Source organism: Orbicella franksi, chromosome 2 (assembly GCF_964199315.1).
Source record: "Orbicella franksi chromosome 2, jaOrbFran1.1, whole genome shotgun sequence".
In the NCBI taxonomy this organism is placed as follows: Eukaryota; Metazoa; Cnidaria; class Anthozoa; order Scleractinia; family Merulinidae; genus Orbicella; species Orbicella franksi.
Genome location: NC_138146.1, coordinates 20,739,000 through 20,761,198, shown reverse-complemented (window position 1 = coordinate 20,761,198; position 22,199 = coordinate 20,739,000). Strand labels below are relative to the sequence as shown.

General features: G+C 36.0%; 1 protein-coding gene across 4 annotated transcripts; it reads right to left on the bottom strand.

Annotated features, from left to right (window-relative positions):
• Window positions 1–11,500: 11,500 nt before the first annotated feature.
• Window positions 11,501–22,136, bottom strand: LOC145478581 (receptor expression-enhancing protein 1-like). 4 transcript variants are annotated; one of them, XM_081456657.1, is made up of 12 exons: window positions 21,909–22,136; window positions 21,763–21,835; window positions 19,638–19,717; window positions 19,449–19,512; window positions 18,883–18,939; window positions 18,269–18,382; window positions 17,331–17,539; window positions 16,565–16,688; window positions 16,383–16,433; window positions 16,041–16,088; window positions 15,753–15,779; window positions 11,501–12,984 (listed from the first exon to the last, which is right to left on the bottom strand). In XM_081456657.1, the coding sequence occupies exons 1-12, from the start codon at window positions 21,938–21,940 to the stop codon at window positions 12,886–12,888; spliced, it is 978 nt and encodes a 325-aa protein (XP_081312783.1). In that variant the 5' UTR covers window positions 21,941–22,136; the 3' UTR covers window positions 11,501–12,885. The 4 variants fall into 4 exon arrangements, with proteins under 4 accessions (XP_081312783.1, XP_081312784.1, XP_081312785.1 ...); XM_081456659.1 differs by having other exon boundaries at window positions 12,884–13,073; window positions 21,909–22,135; XM_081456658.1 differs by lacking the exon at window positions 16,041–16,088 and having other exon boundaries at window positions 21,909–22,135.
• Window positions 22,137–22,199: the final 63 nt, after the last annotated feature.

Below are 22,199 nucleotides of genomic sequence, written 5' to 3'. Positions count from 1 at the left end.
AAGTAACAAGGTAACAGAGGTAACAAGGTAACAGAGGTAACAAGGTAACAGAAGTAACAAGGTAACAGAAGTAACAAGGTAACAGAAGTAACAAAGTAACAGAAGTAACAAGGTAACAGAAGTAACAAAGTAACAGAAGTAACAAGGTAACAGAAGTAACAAGGTAACAGAAGGAACAAAGTAACAGAAGTAACAACGTAACAGAGGTAACAAGGTAACAGAAGTAACAAGGTAACAGAGGTAACAAGGTAACAGAGGTAACAAGGTAACAGAAGTAACAAGGTAACAGAAGTAACAAGGTAACAGAGGTAACAAGGTAACAGAAGTAACAAGGTAACAGAGGTAACAAGGTAACAGAGGTAACAAGGTAACAGAGGTAACAAGGTAACAGAGGTAACAAGGTAACAGAAGTAACAAGGTAACAGAAGTAACAAAGTAACAGAAGTAACAAGGTAACAGAAGTAACAAAGTAACAGAAGTAACAAGGTAACAGAAGTAACAAGGTAACAGAAGTAACAAGGTAACAGAAGTCACAAGGTAACAGAGGTAACAAGGTAACAGAGATAACAGAAGTAAAGAGGTAACAAGGTAATAAAGTAACAGAAGTAACAAAAGTAAGAGAGGTAACAAAGTAACAGAAGTAACCAGGTAACAGAGGTAACAAAGTAACAGAAGTAACAAGGTAACAGAGGTAACAAGGTAACAGAAGTAACAAAGTAACAGAAGTAAGAAGGTAACAGAAGTAACAAGGTAACAGAAGTAACAAAGTAACAGAAGTAACAAGGTAACAGAAGTAACAAAGTAACAGAAGTAACAAGGTAACAGAAGTAACAAGGTAACAGAGGTAACAAGGTAACAGAGGTAACAAGGTAACAGAGGTAACAAGGTAACAAGGTAACAGAAGTAACAAGGTAACAGAAGTAACAAGGTAACAGAAGTAACAAGGTAACAGAAGGAACAAAGTAACAGAAGTAACAACGTAACAGAGGTAACAAGGTAACAGAAGTAACAAGGTAACAGAGGTAACAAGGTAACAGAGGTAACAAGGTAACAGAAGTAACAAGGTAACAGAAGTAACAAGGTAACAGAGGTAACAAGGTAACAGAAGTAACAAGGTAACAGAGGTAACAAGGTAACAGAGGTAACAAGGTAACAGAGGTAACAAGGTAACAGAGGTAACAAGGTAACAGAAGTAACAAGGTAACAGAAGTAACAAAGTAACAGAAGTAACAAGGTAACAGAAGTAACAAGGTAACAGAGGTAACAAGGTAACAGAAGTAACAAGGTAACAGAAGTAACAAAGTAACAGAGGTAACAAGGTAACAGATGTAACAAGGTAACAGAGGTAACAAGGTAACAGAAGTAAAAAGGTAACAGAAGTAACAAGGTAACAAAGGTAACAGAAGTAAAGAGGTAACAAGGTAATAAAGTAACAGAAGTAACAAAAGTAAGAGAGGTAACAAGGTAACAGAGGTAACAAAGTAACAGAAGTAACAAGGTAACAGAGGTAACAAGGTAACAGAGATAACAAGGTAACAGAAGTAACAAGGTAACAATAGTAACAAAGTAACAGAAGTAACAAGGTAACAGAGGTAACAAAGTAACAGAAGTAACAAGGTAACAGAAGTAACAAGGTAACAGAAGTAGCAAGGTAACAGAGGTAACAAGGTAACAGAGGTAACAAGGTAACAGAAGTAAAAAGGTAACAGAAGTAACAAAGTAACAGAAGTAACAAGGTAACAGAAGTAACAAGGTAACAGAAGTAACAAGGTAACAGAAGTAGCAAGGTAACAGAGGTAACAAGGTAACAGAGGTAACAAGGTAACAGAAGTAACAAGGTAACAGAAGTAACAAAGTAACAGAAGTAACAAGGTAACAGAAGTAACAAGGTAACAGAAGTAACAAGGTAACAGAAGTAGCAAGGTAACAGAGGTAACCAGGTAACAGAGGTAACAAGGTAACAGAAGTAACAAGGTAACAGAAGTAACAAAGTAACAGAAGTAACAAGGTAACAGAAGTAACAAGGTAACAGAAGTAACAAGGTAACAGAAGTAACAAGGTAACAGAAGTAACAAGGTAACAGAAGTAACAAGGTAACAGAAGTAACAAGGTAACAGAGGTAACAAGGTAACAGAAGTAACAAGGTAACAGAAGTAACAAAGTAACAAAGGTAACAGAAGTAAAGAGGTAACAAGGTAACAAAGTAACCGAAGTAAAAAAAGTAGCAGAGGTAACAAGGTAACAGAGGTAACAAAGTAACAGAAGTAGCAAGGTAACAGAAGTAACAAGGTAACAGAAGTAACAAGGTAACAGAGGTAACAAGGTAACAGAGGTAACAAGGTAACAGAGGTAACAAGGTAACAGAGGTAACAAGGTAACAGAAGTAACAAGGTAACAGAGGTAACAAGGTAACAAAGGTAACAAGGTAACAGAAGTAACAAGGTAACAGAGGTAACAAGGTAACAGAAGTAACAAGGTAACAGAAGTAGCAAGGTAACAGAGGTAACAAGGTAACAGAGGTAACAAGGTAACAGAAGTAACAAGGTAACAGAAGTAACAAAGTAACAGAAGTAACAAGGTAACAGAAGTAACAAAGTAACAGAAGTAACAAGGTAACAGAAGTAACAAGATAACAGAAGTAACAAGGTAACAGAGGTAACAAGGTAACAGAGGTAACAAGGTAACAGAGGTAACAAGGTAACAGAAGTAACAAGGTAACAAAAGTAACAAGGTAACAGAGGTAACAAGGTAACAAAGGTAACAAGGTAACAGAAGTAACAAGGTAACAGAAGTAGCAAGGTAACAGAGGTAAAGAGGTAACAGAGGTAACAAGGTAACAGAAGTAACAAGGTAACAGAGCAAACAAGGTAACAGAGGTAACAAGGTAACAGAAGTAACAAGGTAACAGAAGTAACAAGGTAACAGAAGTAAGAAGATAACAGAAGTAACAAGGTAACAGGAGTAACAAGGTAACAGAAGTAACAAGGTAACAGAGGGAACAAAGTAACAGAAGTAACAAAAGTAACAGAGGTAACAAAGTAACAGAAGTAACAAGGTAACAGAGGTAAGAAAGTAAGAGAAGTAACAAGGTAACAGAGGTAACAAGGTAACAGAAGTAACAAGGTAACAGAAGTAACAAAGTAACAGAAGTAACAAGGTAACAGAAGTAACAAAGTAACAGAAGTAACAAGGTAACAGAAGTAACAAGGTAAGAGAAGTAACAAGGTAACAGAGGTAACAAGGTAACAAAGGTAACAAGGTAACAGAAGTAACAAGGTAACAGAAGTAACAAGGTAACAGAAGTAACAAGGTAACAGAAGTAGCAAGGTAACAGAGGTAACAAGGTAAGAGAGGTAACAAGGTAACAGAAGTAACAAAGTAACAGAAGTAACAAGGTAACAGAAGTAACAAGGTAACAGAAGTAACAAGGTAACAGAAGTAACAAGGTAACAGAAGTAACAAGGTAACAGAAGTAACAAGGTAACAGAAGTAACAAGGTAACAAAGGTAACAGAAATAAAGAGGTAACAAGGTAATAAAGTAACAGAAGTAACAAGGTAACAGAGGTAACAAGGTAATAGAGGTAACAAGGTAACAGAGGTAACAAGGTTACAGAAGTAACAAGGTCACAGAAGTAACAAAGTAACAGAAGTAACAAGGTAACAGAAGTAACAAAGTAACAGAAGTAACAAGGTAACAGAAGTAACAAGGTAACAGAAGTAACAAGGTAACAGAGGTAACAAGGTAACAGAGGTAACAAGGTAACAGAGGTAACAAGGTAACAGAGGTAACAAGGTAACAGAAGTAACAAGGTAACAGAAGTAACAAGGTAACAGAGGTAACAAGGTAACAAAGGTAACAAGGTAACAGAAGTAACAAGGTAACAGAAGTAGCAAGGTAACAGAGGTAACAAGGTAACAGAGGTAACAAGGTAACAGAAGTAACAAGGTAACAGAAGTAACAAAGTAACAGAAGTAACAAGGTAACAGAAGTAACAAGGTAACAGAAGTAACAAGGTAACAGAGGTAACAAGGTAACAGAGGTAACAAGGTAACAGAGGTAATAAGGTAACAGAGGTAACAAGGTAACAGAAGTAACAAAGTAACAGAAGTAACAAGGTAACAGAAGTAACAAAGTAACAGAAGTAACAAGGTAACAGAAGTAACACGATAACAGAAGTAACAAGGTAACAGAGGTAACAAGGTAACAGAGGTAACAAGGTAACAGAGGTAACAAGGTAACAGAAGTAACAAGGTAACAGAAGTAACAAGGTAACAGAGGTAACAAGGTAACAAAGGTAACAAGGTAACAGAAGTAACAAGGTAACAGAAGTAACAAGGTAACAGAAGTAGCAAGGTAACAGAGGTAACAAGGTAACAGAGGTAACAAGGTAACATAGGTAACAAGGTAACAGAAGTAACAAGGTAACAGAAGTAACAAGGTAACAGAAGTAGCAAGGTAACAGAGGTAACAAGGTAACAGAGGTAACAAGGTAACAGAAGTAACAAGGTAACAGAGCAAACAAGGTAACAGAGGTAACAAGGTAACAGAAGTAACAAGGTAACAGAAGTAACAAGGTAACAGAGGTAACAAGGTAACAAAGGTAACAAGGTAACAGAAGTAACAAGGTAACAGAAGTAGCAAGGTAACAGAGGTAACAAGGTAACAGAGGTAACAAGGTAACAGAAGTAACAAGGTAACAGAGCAAACAAGGTAACAGAGGTAACAAGGTAACAGAAGTAACAAGGTAACAGAAGTAACAAGGTAACAGAAGTAAGAAGATAACAGAAGTAACAAGGTAACAGGAGTAACAAGGTAACAGAAGTAACAAGGTAACAGAGGGAACAAAGTAACAGAAGTAACAAAAGTAACAGAGGTAACAAAGTAACAGAAGTAACAAGGTAACAGAGGTAAGAAAGTAAGAGAAGTAACAAGGTAACAGAGGTAACAAGGTAACAGAAGTAACAAGGTAACAGAAGTAACAAAGTAACAGAAGTAACAAGGTAACAGAAGTAACAAAGTAACAGAAGTAACAAGGTAACAGAAGTAACAAGGTAAGAAAAGTAACAAGGTAACAGAGGTAACAAGGTAACAAAGGTAACAAGGTAACAGAAGTAACAAGGTAACAGAAGTAACAAGGTAACAGAAGTAACAAGGTAACAGAAGTAACAAGGTAACAGAGGTAACAAGGTAACAGAGGTAACAAGGTAACAGAAGTAACAAAGTAACAGAAGTAACAAGGTAACAGAAGTAACAAGGTAACAGAAGTAACAAGGTAACAGAAGTAACAAGGTAACAAAGGTAACAGAAATAAAGAGGTAACAAGGTAATAAAGTAACAGAAGTAACAAGGTAACAGAGGTAACAAGGTAACAGAGGTAACAAGGTAACAGAGGTAACAAGGTTACAGAAGTAACAAGGTCACAGAAGTAACAAAGTAACAGAAGTAACAAGGTAACAGAAGTAACAAAGTAACAGAAGTAACAAGGTAACAGAAGTAACAAGGTAACAGAAGTAACAAGGTAACAGAGGTAAGAAGGTAACAGAGGTAACAAGGTAACAGAGGTAACAAGGTAACAGAGGTAACAAGGTAACAGAAGTAACAAGGTAACAGAAGTAACAAGGTAACAGAGGTAACAAGGTAACAAAGGTAACAAGGTAACAGAAGTAACAAGGTAACAGAAGTAGCAAGGTAACAGAGGTAACAAGGTAACAGAGGTAACAAGGTAACAGAAGTAACAAGGTAACAGAAGTAACAAAGTAACAGAAGTAACAAGGTAACAGAAGTAACAAGGTAACAGAAGTAACAAGGTAACAGAGGTAACAAGGTAACAGAGGTAACAAGGTAACAGAGATAATAAGGTAACAGAGGTAACAAGGTAACAGAAGTAACAAAGTAACAGAAGTAACAAGGTAACAGAAGTAACAAAGTAACAGAAGTAACAAGGTAACAGAAGTAACACGATAACAGAAGTAACAAGGTAACAGAGGTAACAAGGTAACAGAGGTAACAAGGTAACAGAGGTAACAAGGTAACAGAAGTAACAAGGTAACAGAAGTAACAAGGTAACAGAGGTAACAAGGTAACAAAGGTAACAAGGTAACAGAAGTAACAAGGTAACAGAAGTAACAAGGTAACAGAAGTAGCAAGGTAACAGAGGTAACAAGGTAACAGAGGTAACAAGGTAACATAGGTAACAAGGTAACAGAAGTAACAAGGTAACAGAAGTAACAAGGTAACAGAAGTAGCAAGGTAACAGAGGTAACAAGGTAACAGAGGTAACAAGGTAACAGAAGTAACAAGGTAACAGAGCAAACAAGGTAACAGAGGTAACAAGGTAACAGAAGTAACAAGGTAACAGAAGTAACAAGGTAACAGAAGTAACAAGGTAACAGAGGTAACAAGGTAACAGAGGTAATAAGGTAACAGAAGTAACAAGGTAACAGAGGTAACAAGGTAACAGAAGTAACAAGGTAACAGAAGTAACAAAGTAACAGAAGTAACAAGGTAACAGAAGTAACAAAGTAACAGAAGTAACAAGGTAACAGAAGTAACAAGGTAACAGAAGTAACAAGGTAACAGAGGTAACAAGGTAACAAAGGTAACAAGGTAACAGAAGTAACAAGGTAACAGAAGTAACAAGGTAACAGAAGTAACAAGGTAACAGAAGTAACAAGGTAACAGAGGTAACAAGGTAACAGAGGTAATAAGGTAACAGAAGTAACAAGGTAACAGAGGTAACAAGGTAACAGAAGTAACAAGGTAACAGAAGTAACAAAGTAACAGAAGTAACAAGGTAACAGAAGTAACAAAGTAACAGAAGTAACAAGGTAACAGAAGTAACAAGGTAACAGAAGTAACAAGGTAACAGAGGTAACAAGGTAACAAAGGTAACAAGGTAACAGAAGTAACAAGGTAACAGAAGTAACAAGGTAACAGAAGTAACAAGGTAACAGAAGTAACAAGGTAACAGAGGTAACAAGGTAACAGAGGTAACAAGGTAACATTATGGATATTTTCTGGAACCACCCATAGGAAGAACGTTTTGAATTCATAACTTTATATTCTCCCAGAGTTGGAGATTCATAGTGTTCATGTCAGTTTAGGTAGTGCAAATCAACCAAACATACTCAGTGCAGGGTATTATATTAATCTTGGTAGTATTGGGGTATACCAGTACAGAAGTGAGCTTGTGTTCAGTGGGCAAAAGACTTTGATTTGTGACACATTTATTTTTAATTATTCTTTGGCAGTGCTCATGGAGGAAAGCCCTCAAGTCCTGAACAAAACCAAAGAACAGAATAAATTGCCAAAAACTAAATCAAGAACAAAGAGTAAGAAAAAAGGTGCAAAGTTAACTACAACAGTTACAGAACTGAGGTAAATATTCATACTGTCACAGGGCAGAGGCTGCCATTCTAATATTTCAAACTGCAAATTGAAGGGCAAGCAAAGCTTTAACCCAGCCAAATTCATGAGTTGTGTTTTAATTTTGGACAAGATACACAGACTGTCAGTAAAAATTAATTGGGACAAGCATAAAATGTAGATCCACAAAAGCCACAAACATTTTACAAACATTTACCTTCTTGTGTTCCATATTTCTAAAACAGTCCTTTACGTATGATGAGTGTAGAAACACCAGCAAGATGTACAAGATCTAGCAGGTACACTGTACAATGTTTGTCCCACACAAATTATTAATAGATTCAGTTGGTTAACACTATTACATCACTGCACATTCATTATATTTTCTTTCATAGAAAAAAGCAAGATTGATACTGGCAAAAAATCCAAGACCATGATAATAGATTCAGAGGATGACAACAATGAAAACAAAAATGTCTCTAACAATGATGCTGATGATGTATTTAACTAATAGACATATACATATATATATATATATATATATATATATATATATATATATAGATAGATAGATAGATAGATAGATAGATAGATAGATAGATAGATAGATAGATAGATAGATAGATAGATATATGTCTGTTATATATATAATGGTAATTGAACTGAGTGGAGTGCAATTTGGTCTGAAATCATACGCGTGATTTCAAAATCGAACGAGCGCACAGCGCGAGTTCGATTTGAAATCACTAGTATGATTTCAGACCAAAATTGCACGACACGAAGTTCAATTGCCACTTTATTAGATCCATTTTGAAATCGCATAATTTTATCGCCTTAAATTTTTAAATTTTTGGTGTATTGTTCCAGTAGCCGGTTTGTTAAAAAAAGCGGAACCGGAAACGCCTTTACGTCTAATTTAGTATGGAAAACGATGTCATGTGACGAAAAGTCATTCGAGCATGACAAAGAAACAAGCAATTCTGATCTGAAGTCGAAAATAGTCTACTTCAGGTATAAAAGTGCAATTCTCGTCGCCTGAATCAATTATGGAAGGCCTACCTTTCTTCTGTGGTTGAGGCTGCGACTTTTCATTGTCTTTGGAGAAGAAATTTGAAGGTGCATATCTTGTGTAATTCTGCCATCGATTTCTTTTGAGTTGTGAAACTCCCTCGAGTGTACGATGCCAAGTGGACAGTACGTTTTTTTTCTTTTAAATGCCGTTCAATGGTATGATTTTAAGGGGTCCAGCTCGTTATCATCTCCGTTTCTTTTTGTAACCTCGGCGTAGGACTCAATACTGAGGACCTTGTCAAGTTCTGGCAGCGCCATTTGTTTTAACTAAAGATCTTTCCAAGATGGCGGGACTGGCACCGGCTTCGTAAGACGTTCGTCCATTCACTATCTTGTGCAGTGTGGCGTATGTTGACTATGTTTATTCACGGCAACAGAGTTGAGCTGTTTTGTTGCTGCGTTTGAAACTACCGGAAACCTGGAAACATCTACCTTCTTGAGATGACTCTGAATTTGTTGTTGTGTGGTTTTCGTTTGTTTATGTTTTACTGGACTCAGTATCATACGGATCTTAAGCAGATGTTGAAGAAAAATCGCCAAAATATTCGTCAAAATGGACACTGAAAGCTGGGAACTTCCATTAAAGTAGGTCTTCAGCCTAAAGGAGCTCATAACTGTCATTCAGAAACTAATTAATTGAATTTGTCAATTTTTTTGGAAAAAAAGCTACAATAACAACAAAGTCTTGGCAATAGTATTTGCAAAATTCTCCACACAGTGGCTTTTTGCCTTTCATTTTCCAGAAATTTTATTGATTACTGTAAACTAATCTTGAAATCTGATGGGTTGTTATGTTTTACTGGCCCATTCTCATGGGCTGAGAAAAAGATGCGATTTAGAGCAAAAAATAGTGCGATTCGTGAATAAATCGAACCATTGAGAGCCAATCAGATTGCAAGGATAACCAGTGATTTCAAAATGGATTTAATAAATATGTATATATATATAACAGTAATTAAAAGCAAGAGTGCCTACAGCAAGTTCAACCCAAGTTGCAACCTCCAAAACTAAATACTGAAATAAGAGTAACAGTCAACCAGAGTCCTTAACGATACAAACCTGGGGCAGATCTAGGAGGGGTTCAGACATTTATAACACTCTGACTTGGCCTCAGAATGCTGGAAATCCCTTTTCGTGGAACCTCGATTATAAAATTTTCCAGGCACCCCCATAAAATGGACAGCTTTCAGCAGTGCATATCTCCATCCCCTTCTTTAAAAGCCTGTATCTGCCCCAGCAAACAATACTGAATCAGTCTGTATTGTTGTCTTAAGATACTCTGCTTAATACTACATGTACCTTACTGAGGGAACAGTTAGCATGTCAAACTGCACATGCATTTTTGCATTGTGAACATGCAGGATTGTCTGAAAACATGAGGGGGAAGAATGGACAAGCACAATGCACAGCCAAATGCTCACCAACAACACTTCTCCTCACAGTTCCTTACTGTTCTTTAGCTGAACAATGCACAAGGATGAAGTGTATTACAATTTCCTTAAATGTTTTTAAGGAAATGTGTACCCTGAAGTTTGTGACTTAAAGGATTTTAACTGTTGACAAAGCATGTGCCTAATGTTCATGTAGGCTGCATGCTTAATCCTGCCATTGTGAACTTCAAGTGACTGATCACAGCATGCTGTCCAAAAATTTGAGTCCATCAAGTGCCATTTATTCACCACTGAATGAGATAAAAGTTGCATGAAATGAGACCCCTCCCATTTACAATGAAAGTTTTTGTTTAACTTTTAAATGAGTATGAGTAGCCCAGTTCACAGATGCCCTTTGTTGAGTTCACTTCAAAGTTTACTTATTTCCCCATAGTGCATCTGTAACAAAGGAACCAGTCGGCACAGTACACAGAAGTTGATATAAATTCCCAGTTTCTCAAAATCTTTGTTCCAAGTTGGAAGCTTTCTAGCCTGCAGAACAGGCGTAATTTTTTTGCGCAGTTTAGGCAAATAGAGTCGCCTAAACTACGCAAAAAAAATTACACCTGTTCTGCAGGTTAGAAGCTTACTAAAGATTACTGTTAGCTAAAGAGGGTGGATTCCTGGGTTTGCTTTCACCTAGCAATATTTAATACATTATTTTCAACTCTTTGAATAACATAAAAATTCAAAACCTTGTACATCCTTCCTACCCTGTAGGATATTCAGTTAATTTAGATTAAATAATAAAAGAATAAACAACGAAAATGAAACTTGTCCTGTTGCCTTAAAAAACTGTTTCAAGCCATGCAATTTATTAAATCCTAAACAGGCCTAAAGAAATCTAAAGGTTATTGTCAAGTTTCCTTGCATAAAATGCACTATGCATACTATTCACTTGGAATTTCAGCTGTCATCCCTGCTCACTAAGCTCACTAAGCTTCATGCGTGGTTATAGTTTAATACTGAGAATATAGCTCACTTTTGGTGGGATGTTGAAGGAGTGGCCTGAAATGTGTGCCTTTGCCTTGTCCCTTGACACAAACCTGAGGGTTTAATCCAAGGGGTGGAGATAACTAGCAGTTCAGGCTGATTGTAAAAGCCATGACATTTTAATGCTTATTGTTAACACTTATCACCTTTCCTGGGTGTCATGGGCTAGCAAATGGAGGTTTGGGGACACCTTTACAGAGAAAACTTTACTCTGCTTCATTAGTATTTGAGCAAAGTTTGTATAAAAAATTTCCCAGTTGAGATGCTTTGCAGCTCACTACTGCACTCTCGGCAATGTTTTGTGTAACTTGTGTCACCAGTTCTTTTGCCGCCTTTGTGCAATCAACTTTGTAATCAGAGTATGTAAGTTGACGTTTTGAGTATCCATCAATGTGGTAACTTACATACACATAATAACTTAACATCAGATTTAAGTGTTAAAGTGGAATTTTAAAATACGATTTGAAAGGTGAAAGTTAATTACAGTATATCAGGATGCGCCAGTGGGAAAGATTGAAGACAACATGATTCAGTCATGGCAAAAAGTATGCCTGCATGTGCAGCAAAGCCTCCCATGAATGGCCCAGTCTTTCTACCTATACCCGTAAGACAACATTTCAATTCAGCAGCCCAACTGAATTGAATTCAAGTTCACTCTTTTATTGTACACTGTTTCAGTAAAGCAAATAAACTATGCAAACCAACAAAAACATGACTGAGTATTTACATTGGTTCCCTGAATATATATAAAATTCTACTATCTAAGGTGTTGCCTTGTTGCTATTTGCTTCACAGTAAACACTTAAGTGTGAACAAGAAACTGCTCAGTGGGAATGCACCCACAAAATACTATATGCAAATGACACTGTAGTCTAGAGTAACATTTCGTTCTAACAGTATTTACAACCAAATAAAAATAGCAGAGACATGTACACCTTGTAACTAAAAATTGAAAATGTTGTCCAGTCAGTTGAATAAGCACTAGTCTTGTAAATTTCTACTGGAGGTGCTCTGAACATTATTCAAATCAAACCAAGAACACATTTTGTTCAACACCCATGACATTCTGATTAGCAAAACCATGAGTATGGTAAATGTTACCAACGATCTCTTTGTGAAATGTGATTCACTCAGGGGAAACAAGATTGGTAATTATTTCACTGACTGTCCTACCTAGGTAACTATTAGATCTCAAAGGTACATGTATACTAAAATTTAAAATATTTTCTCCAGCATAGCACAATATTACTGACTGTGCTATGAATTTGTAACCACTGGATAAGGGTTGGAGTCACAGGAAACAAAAAGTTTAATCGGGATTAAAAGAACCAACTGGATTTTAAACTGACAAATTTTTCCAAGGTCTGTAAGTACCAAATTGCTGGAAAAGTTTTTTTTTTACTTCTGAAGTAACTGTTGATAATTTTATTTTCACCCTGTCAGTTCTTATTTTCCCATAATATATAAAAAGTTTAGAATGATAACAATTGGAAGTTTCAAGGGCACTGGGAAAAACATTTTCTTTATATGGGCGAAGAGCAAAATTTTTCAAACAATCCCTGGGGTACTCCGTATAATGGCCTATACAGGGAGGCTCTGCCCAAACCTTAAACCTTTTTCAGGTTTAAGGTATATACAGGGGTACAAGGGATTTCATTTCATTTATCAGGTACTACATGAATATGACAAGAAGACTTCCTTTCTTGGTGATTTAGTCACAAATACAGGCCAGTTATGAAAGTATGTGAAAGGGGTACATTTTCTGCCAAAATGGTATACAAAAGGGTAAGGGGTTGGACCTTGGGGTGGAGCCTCCCAGTAGAGGAATTTGTAGAGTATCTCCCGGGACACAATCTCATCCTGAATTCACTTGAGATGACAGTTAAGAAGACAGATACTTTGAACACAACACAATCCCCTGTGCAAAAGCCTTGCAAAAAAATCAACACTATTTATAATTAAAAATACTACTTAATAAACTGACAAGACAAAAGTTTAGAAAATGCAAAATTCCTTGTCACAAACTAGCATTGTTCCTCATTTAGGACATTAGGAATAACAGGAAGTGACCGCGCCTTTTTGTTCCGCTGGCTTCGTCTGGGTTGAACCCTAGTGTTGACATGCTGAAGTAATAAAAAGTAATAAGAAAAAGCAGATGAGAAGAACAAAAGATCTAGATGATCTTCCTTTGACTTCTGCTTTGTGCTCTTGTCTGAAATAAAAGAGTTATGTGTTAGCACAGTTTGGTTAGTCTTGCCCAGGACTCATTTACAAGGTTAAGCAGGCTGTACTGTATAATGCACCTTGTAAAACTGACCTATTGCTTGAATGTCTTATTAATCCAAACAATAGAGAGAGGATTGGAGTCAAACATATATTGCATCTTTTTCTTTAGTCTACTTGCTACAGAACTGGCTATGTGGATAATCCCCAAATAATGGAATTCTAGCAAGAACAGGTCATTATTTATTATCAATGCTACAGTACAACATGGCTATTGTAATTCTTTTTGGACTTGGAAAAAATTAAATCTGAAATTCCAAGAACATTTTTATCAAGTTATCAAGTTCGTTGAATAGAGTTTCAAATATTAAGAAAATATATTTTCATGTCTTTGATTATATCTTTCATTATAACCCACCCATTAATTTTGGTGCAATTTTATTGGATACTTTATGTCATGTGAAAACTCACAGGACAGTTATCACGCAATAACGCCTGCCTGCGATGACATTTGTCCTCCGACTTTCCATTGAAAAGAAACACAGTCAGCACAAGAGTTTCAAATATTCCTTCCTCTTATTTTACATGGAAGGAAACCAAACTCACTTTGTTGAGTCTAGCGATAGTGATATTAAATAGCTGGTTGCAAATGCTGTTCTGGAAAGTACATCAAGTTTTTGAATTTTTGATCTGAGGGGCGTTACAAGAGTTAATTTCACATGATAGCTTGTCAAGTTTTCGTCCAATCACAGTGGAAAAAAAGTTAGTTAAACGAATCAAATGTACTTGCTTGCTTATGTCAATCACACACATTCGCCATCATATCACCACTGGCTTTTTCACCACGTTTATGAGCAGTTCAATAGACCATTTTACAGTTGTCTGCTCAGTGACCTGGCCTTTGTATGGCAGCGAGGCTAGAGTTGACCTTGTTTTGATACAGACCTCACTGCTTTTGTTGTGTAAAACAAGTTGTTCTGATGCTAACTAGGTGCATTTACATGACAAAAGCAGTGAGGTCTGTATCAAAACAAGGTCAACTCTAGCCTCGCTGCCATACAAAGGCCAGGTCACTGAGCAGACAACTGTAAAATGGTCCATTAGTAGTAGTAGTAGACTTTATTGGAGAGGGTAACATTTGACAGTATTAAAACTGATAAACTAATGGCCCTCGAAATAAACAAAAATTAATTGACTAAATAAATTACGTCTAAATAAATAAAGACATCAATTGTGATATGAAAATTAATGGGAGGGTTGTAAAATAAATAAACCCCTTTTTGGCTGCACTGGTGTGCCAGCTGATAATGACCTTGGCTGAAGATTGTCCTCAAAATTTCACATTTGCCCTCAAAACTTCTCTTCTCAGCCAAATATTCATTTTTCAGACAATCTCTCAGCCATGGACATTATCAGCCAACACACCAGCTGCCTGAAGGGCTTTATTTACTAATTAGCAATAGAAAATAATTTTTTTGAGATATGCCAGTTTAAGTTCTCCATTGTAAAGAGCTTCCTGAAGTTACACCCTATGACAAAGCTGAATAGTTCTGGAATAAACACAGATGCTACAGAAATAACACAGAGAGGCTCTGACAAATTTTCTTCTTTAGTTGGCATTTTACCACTGAATTCATAAATCTTTGGTTTAAACACTTTACCAGTGATACTTCACCAAAGCTGACATTGCTGGTACTACAGTAGATACTACACAGTCAAGACGTTTATTGTCAAATCTCTTCACAAACTTAACTAGGAAGTTTTACAGTTCACTGATGTTTAAAGCCTGTGTGTAGCGTGTGATCTGCTTCTGAAGAGAGTCACAGAAGAAAGTTATGACAAGCTTCAACAAGAGCACAACATCAGAGTGTACTGTGAACTTGACATACTAGAGAGACTACCTTTTCACAATCACTATACATATTAAGAGTTTTCCTTTTCTGTACATGACTGGTCATTTTCACTGTTTGTGAAGACTCTAACTTTTACTACCTAACAATGCTGCATGCATGGTTTGTTGAAATATTTTTTGTGATGTCAGTATCACTTTATTAGTCTTTTACATCAGCTTTGTGATTGAATAGACATTTAATGATAAAATTAACTTATTTATCAATCCTGTCTGAGTAATGGACTGCTTTTTAATATTCAAATTAACGCGTCTTTTATATTTACGTGTATTTTAAGTATATTTCCTTTAGGGTTTACGAGTTATTATTCAGTCTACTAAAATAAAGTAAAATAGTGAGATTCTAAAAGTTTTGACGAAATAATGTTCAACTGATAAAAGCAATAGATATGTTTTAGAACAGAACAGTACCCATGAATAGCAATAAGCTTGATGTATAATGCGATTCCAAAAACATTCCATAAACTTGGCATAATAGACAACAGATTCTTGTATGATGATTGAAACTTGTTTTCTCTTCCTTCACCTTGGGATTCTTCTGAGGTTACATTGTTTTTACTTATTAACTAGTCTTCTTCAAGCAACTGGAGAAGTTTCCTGAAGAAAACCAGTTAAACCACCTGTAAAATCATTTTTAACCTTAGAAGGATCCCAAGAAAGAAAAAGTTTTTAATTTTTGAAACGAGAAGTTTCTGAGATACAGTTTAATATATGGAAAGTTCTGCAAAGAGGCATAAGTCAGAGTATATGTTTTCTCACCTCATACTGTCTTGGAAGAGTAGATGTCTGAAATAAAAAAGAAAATATATATATATATATATACATTTGATATCATTTTGCCCAACCTCCCTGTACATGCTACACTGTATGCTAGTAACAAACAAATTAATGTTTAGGTCCTATTAGGTCCTTAGCTAGTAACAGTCATAGTAATATCAGTGCAAGGCAATTAAGACGTCTGAAAATGGCAAACATTGCCACACACTGCACACACTGGACACACTGGTGCCTGGCTCAAGAAAACTCAGCAGAGACATGGCTGTGTACCTCATAAGTTCTCGTGGAGGATCCAGAATAGTATGAAGCTGACGTTGACTGTTAAATTAGTAAGAAATTAAAATTAATCTGTATTGTTAGTAATAAAAGTTTAGTATCTAAACATTACATGTATGTTTGGTTAATTCCACCTAATTTAAAAAGTATTTAATAAAAGTTAATCTTCATCAGGCTTGGATAACTATAGAGGAAAGGTAACTGATAATCTACTAGTCTCTAGTTATGTCAACTTTTGTAGGACATTATTATGCTACAGTACAAAAGTCATCAGGTTCTCTTAAAGTTTAAAGTAAAATAATGTCAATCTTAACAAAGTAACAAAACCATGTGTACCTCAAAATGGTCATAGCCTGAACCATGAACCCTTGGACGGGTTGAGGTTTTCTAAAAATAGAACAGAATCATAAACAAACAGTAAGAAAAAATAGTTGAAAAAAATTACCTTCAATGGTATACTCACAGAATGGTACACATTATAGCTGGATCTACAATGTAGCATATTAAAACAGACTTACCCCATGGGAACGCGGAAGAGTAGATGATTTATAACGGCTTGAGCCCTGTGATGTAGAAGATTGTTTGGAGACCCTGCTTTTAGATTCTTCAGGATTCTCTCTCAATTCGTCCCTTAGTTTTGCACTAAGAAGAAAATGATATTAAAAGCATTACCATAATCATACAAGACAAAGGAAGACGGGGCGACTTACAAGTTTCAGCTTGCATATAGCACTGTACATGTCACACTGATTGGACTTGACATTAGGAAGCTTAAAGCTTTGGAAACATTGTCATGTTTTGCAGTGCCAATAAAATAGACCTTTCATCGCATTTTGGAAGCCATCTTGGTGGGTAGGCAAAAAATGTCCAACATTGTGTTTGTATGGGAACCATTATGAATAGTAAAGTTTTAGATACTAATCTAGACAAAGGATTATATTAACCAAATCTGAGGAATGAAGCTGACAGTACTAGAAAGAGTTCAATGTTTGGCTTTCCCTTTGGGTGAGTAGTAACTAATCTGAGCTGAGCTAGTCATTCTCACTAGTGCACCCACCCCCCCCCCCCCCTCCCCAACAAAAAGTCTTTTATTGTACAAGTTTCTGTAATTGAATATTATAAAAATAATTTTCTCAAAAAAAAAAAAATTCAATCAGTAGCCCATTGTATAAGTGAAGCACAAAATCCACCACTGGCTTTTAGACACAACTTCCTTTCCACACTGCTTGGAGTTGAGCATATTTACTACCTCAAAACTGTAGTAAGCCACCTTAAACTGCACACCTTTCTGCATCTGGATTGACAAACTCTTCTTCCTCTTCTTCCCTTTCCTCTATAAGATTGAACTCTTCAGATTCATCAATTGGTGAGTAATCATTGTCAATGGCATTCATTCCACCGTACCATGACCTGGCTTTGTGAAGTCTTGCAGGTTTATTATCTGTTGCATCTGTGCCGTAATGACGTAGCTTTTCAGCCAAAACAGTTTGCCCCTAGATTAAAATTGTGCAAAAAGCCATATAATTATGCAAACATCACTAAAAGTTGTATTTCCAGAAATGTGTGGAACTAGAAACGCAACAAACTGGAAATGCGACAAACTGTCAGCATTCAAAAACTGTGACTTATTACACTTTTTTCTGATATACAAGTCATATAGCTGTACAGAAATGGGATGATACACTACAAGGTTGATGCTAAGGGCTGGCTGTTGGCGATTACTTGGTAAAGGACAATGAACGGTTTTTAGGTTATGCAAGCACAATCATTCGATATCTTAACCATATCAAACCGTCTAAATCACTGAAAAGTTTGGAATAAATTCCTGATTACCTTGAGTATGGGTGCCACTATAACGAGTAAAGTAATGTTCTCTTTCCATGTACTGTGTATGTCATCTTGCAAATGTGAAGCTTGGTAGCCCTGCATTCAAGGCGTTGCAAAAAATTGGGGATGAAAATTTTGTTCCAGGTCCCTTGCGAAAAATTGTGACCAGCTCAATGAAAATCTTAGTCAGGAGACTATTTAGCTACAACCCTGCACAACCCTGCACATAGTTTATGGTAAGATGCAGGGTTAGAACATAAGTTAAAACAAGGTGTGTGTCAAGGAACCTGATTGTCTAGCTCTTAAGTCTCGAGTGAGGCTACAAATGACTGATGGCAAAGGAGAAGCTTTGACTAAAGAGTTAGTTAAAGCCATAAACTGACTGAGAAGGTTACCGTGGTTGCAGTCTTTATCATGGTGTCAGCAGCAATGGACAGGCTGTTCTTACTAACTCTCAAAAAGGTGTCATACCCACTTTCTTTAAGCTGTGCAATATAGCTGTCAATGTCCTACAAAAACAAAAATAGTAACCAATACAAACCAAACAACTACTGTAACGTCAGGTTCACGGCGACTGTTGAAAGGCTGAATTGTCACTTGCTAAACAACTTGTCGCAATGAGACTAGCGTGTGTGGGAGATGCTTTACTAATCGAATAAAGCCAGAGATCACAGATCACAGAGATCAGCTGTGATTGATGGTGATTTAATTGACAATAATTGAACATAAAACATCAGTTCCTGCTTGCACTCTTAATAGTCAAGGGTAGCTTAAAACTTAATTTACTTAAAAACACGTACTGTGCACGATAACTGAAACTTGAACTACTGGCGGGAATATGCCCCTAACACTATCTATATACGTCCATGTGTAAAAACTAATGACGTCATTGCTAAGCAACAAATTGGAGAATCAGAAAGAGTCAAGATTAACTCACTTAATTAGAGAAGCCTCGATATAGTGTTCATTACAACAACTGATAAAACAAAAAGAAATTTGTTTAACTTACCTTTTCATTCCGAGATAACCATGGATGTACAAATTTGCGATATAAAATGCTTGAGCCCTGAAAGAAAATCAAAGTCAGTATATGACACTTAAAGGTTACATGTACACACCTGACACAAAACTGCTAAGGTCTACATCAGCTAAGTAGTACTGGGAAGAAATAAGCCCTCAGGAAAATGACCTTATTAATAATATTTTCTGTTCAGTATTTAATTTGCTTAAAAAATTCAAGTTTGTCAATAACACCTATTAAGCAGTTTAAACCATGTTTTTGGAAAATTATCACCGTGTAACAATAAAAATGTACAGATATACGACCAAAAGAACACTAATTTATTGCTTTCTTTAAAAATGACATGGATGAGGTTCAATGTCAGCATTCTGTAACAACTAATATGAAATTGCAAATGTGTCTCTCTTAAATTAGAGTTAGATTTCTCCCTTGCTGGGGAAAGAAATGACTTTACAAGAGACAGGTACAGTGTATTCTTATTGATAGTAATGGTATAAATAAAATGTATTGGTTAAAAGTGCAACCATATGATTGTACAAATTACATACACGTACCTTTGTAGCTGGCAACAGAAGCCAAAGCATGAACATTATCTTTATTTCATAATAGAAGGGAAACCTGAGGTGAAAAATATTGTCCATTTTAATATCATCTATAGTTTTTACTCTTAACAAGGGCTGTGAAACTCCGAATGTTTACGACTAAAATCTACTGGATGGGATACCAGGGAGTGCCAGACTTACCAAAATGCAAGTAGAAGATCAGCAAAGAGTTCTAAGGTGATAAAGAGAGCAAATACTATCCAGTACATCATCCACCTAACCTGAAAAATAAAGACAGCAGCAATTATGTCTTAAATATAACATAAACTTTGCAGTAACATGCAAACTCTCAAGTCTTGAAATCCAACATTACCATCACTAATAATTGTATAATTTACAGAAATCCATATCCAATAATTATAGTGGCAGAAATCTCAACAATCTCAGAAACAAAGCTGTCAATACTGTAATGAGGTTAAGAGAAGTTTGTGGTTTGGAATTTTGTTTGTTTCTTTTTTTCCCAAGGTCCACTGATTTTTGTAGTACTGTTAGTGCTGGCAGTGCAAAACACAATAATATTATTATTGGCAGTTCTAAGGTTCTGAACTTTAGAGTTCATGTTTTTGAAAGGGCAGAAATGCTCAATATATTTTAAAAGAAAGTTATAAGCTTTGTAAAAATTAATTATTTTAGGCATGAAAACATGTTTTGTTGCACAAGTATTCATCATCAAATTTGGATGCTTTTAGCAATTTACGGACAAAAATTTTGAAAACTACTAGTGAGTCTGTAAAAGGCACTGCTTTGCTCCAAGCAGTAGCTATAAAAGATTAAAAGATTATTATTCAACAAAAAGCTGCAATACTTGCAATTGCTACCAATCCAAATGGCAAACAAGAACAGTTTAACATATCCAATACTCTAACTGTATGTACATAATCAAGGACAGAGCAGGCTAGGAATGTGTGCCATTGATCATTTGTTTACTCAGTAGACCTGTATTATTCGTATTCACATGGCTGACTTTCTTTGTCATCAAATTATGCAGATCAAAGTCCTTCTCATTTGGCAAAGATAAAATGCAAAATAACATAGCAATATAGTTTACTCTAAAAAAATGTTCCATGTACAAAGTCACCTATTTTTTCTAGTGGTACGATGAGTAACACTACCACAGAGGATTAGTGGTGATATGACATAACAGGAACAGCAGTTGTGAAATGCAAATTTGTTAAGTACACAAGCAAAGAATCATTCCAGTTGAGTCATGCAGTTTGCAGAAATAAAGAAAACAATGTGCCTGATATAAATCTTGAAATGCTTGGAATCTATTCCAAATTTAACCTAGTCGGAAAATGGCTTCAGAAACACATTTAATTTAACTGTTCAAACGGAATCATTTTAAAACATTATTTACAAAGAAAAGAAAAAGTGTTAAAATAAAAATTTGGGAAACTGATGAAATTGGTCAATGAAAATACCTGTTTCTGCTGGTACTTAATTTTTATAGTTAACCTCAAGTCTCTTGGATTTCTGGCAGAAAATCAAGTCTATATCATATTTAAAGCCAGTATTTGGCTGTTTTATGGAAATCAAAGGAACAGACTGAAGCAAATATTCTGCACGTTCGGACAGAAAACCCTATAACGGAGGAAATTTAATTAAATGCACTACGTGTAAGTGAAAAAGACAGGTCTGCAAATATATCACGTAAGCCTTGGCAGAAAATATTCATGTCGCCTCATCATAACCAGAGAATGAAATCCACTTTTCAGGGTACGCTAAAATGTGGATAAACTCAAAAAAACGTTCCCTTTAGCTTGCAAGTAAGCCTACATATAGGCTTAAACTTGTGTAAAATCTGAAAATTTCAGTGACTGTATCGACCAAGCTTAAATCTGCTTGCAATTATTTATATTTGCATCATAAACGAATACGTTCTTTTCGCCAAAACAACAGCAAACGAAAAGGTCTAGGCTGACGATAATTATATCTTGTATTAAAATCAAAATATTAACTGCGTCGAAGGTGAACTAATTTGCCGATTCGAGAACCGTGAAAATGAAGAGCAACAGCACCAACTACTAGCTTTCATGTTTGATAAGCTGTTATTATCCTCGATTATAAGTAACACTTCGATAATTAGAAGCTGCAACCTAATCTTCAACTAACCTAGTTAAGACTCAGATAAAAACATAATCTTGTTTTCGCAGCACTTTCTAACAAAACCACCGAGATCGTGTGAGCAGTGTGAGGAGCTAGCATAGAGTAAAATTAAATATGGCGATGTGTGTGCAAAACATGAAACAAAATCGATATTTCTTACATATTCTCTGACATTCTTCGTCTTTATAGCTTTGTATGAAGAATACGCTGGATAAAGAGTCCCAAACACGAGCCTGTGTGAAAGGAATAAAACGAAATGTCATTTATTTGAAAGAAGAGAAGGTCGAAAAACGTGCCAATACTTACATGATAACTCGCGACGCCACGTACGAAACCATATCTGGAGCAAAATGTTCGCTGTTCCTTCGACTGAAAAATTTGAAACTTCGTTCAGGTCATGCTGTTTAATACAGTAAGTTATAGATCTGCCATCCCACGGCAATAAAATCCAGAAAAATCGATTGGGTAGGGATGTGGGGTGCAGTTCTTTCTGTTTCCGTTGCTTGTTGTTTTTGAGCTGCTACTACAGTAGCAGTGGTCAGCGGAGTAAAAACTTGATGATGACGTCTCATGACGTAGCACGTAACAGGAAGTGAG

Excerpts from the sequence above, each read along its gene's own strand:
- LOC145478581 (XM_081456657.1), bottom strand. The coding sequence starts at position 21,940 with ATGGTTTCGTACGTGGCGTCGCGAGTTATCAT. Across the intron at positions 18,940-19,448 it reads TTCTGTTGCCAGCTACAAAG|GGCTCAAGCATTTTATATCG; the intron begins GTACGTGTATGT and ends ATTTTCTTTCAG. Across the intron at positions 16,434-16,564 it reads CTCTTCCGCGTTCCCATGGG|AAAACCTCAACCCGTCCAAG; the intron begins GTAAGTCTGTTT and ends TTCTATTTTTAG.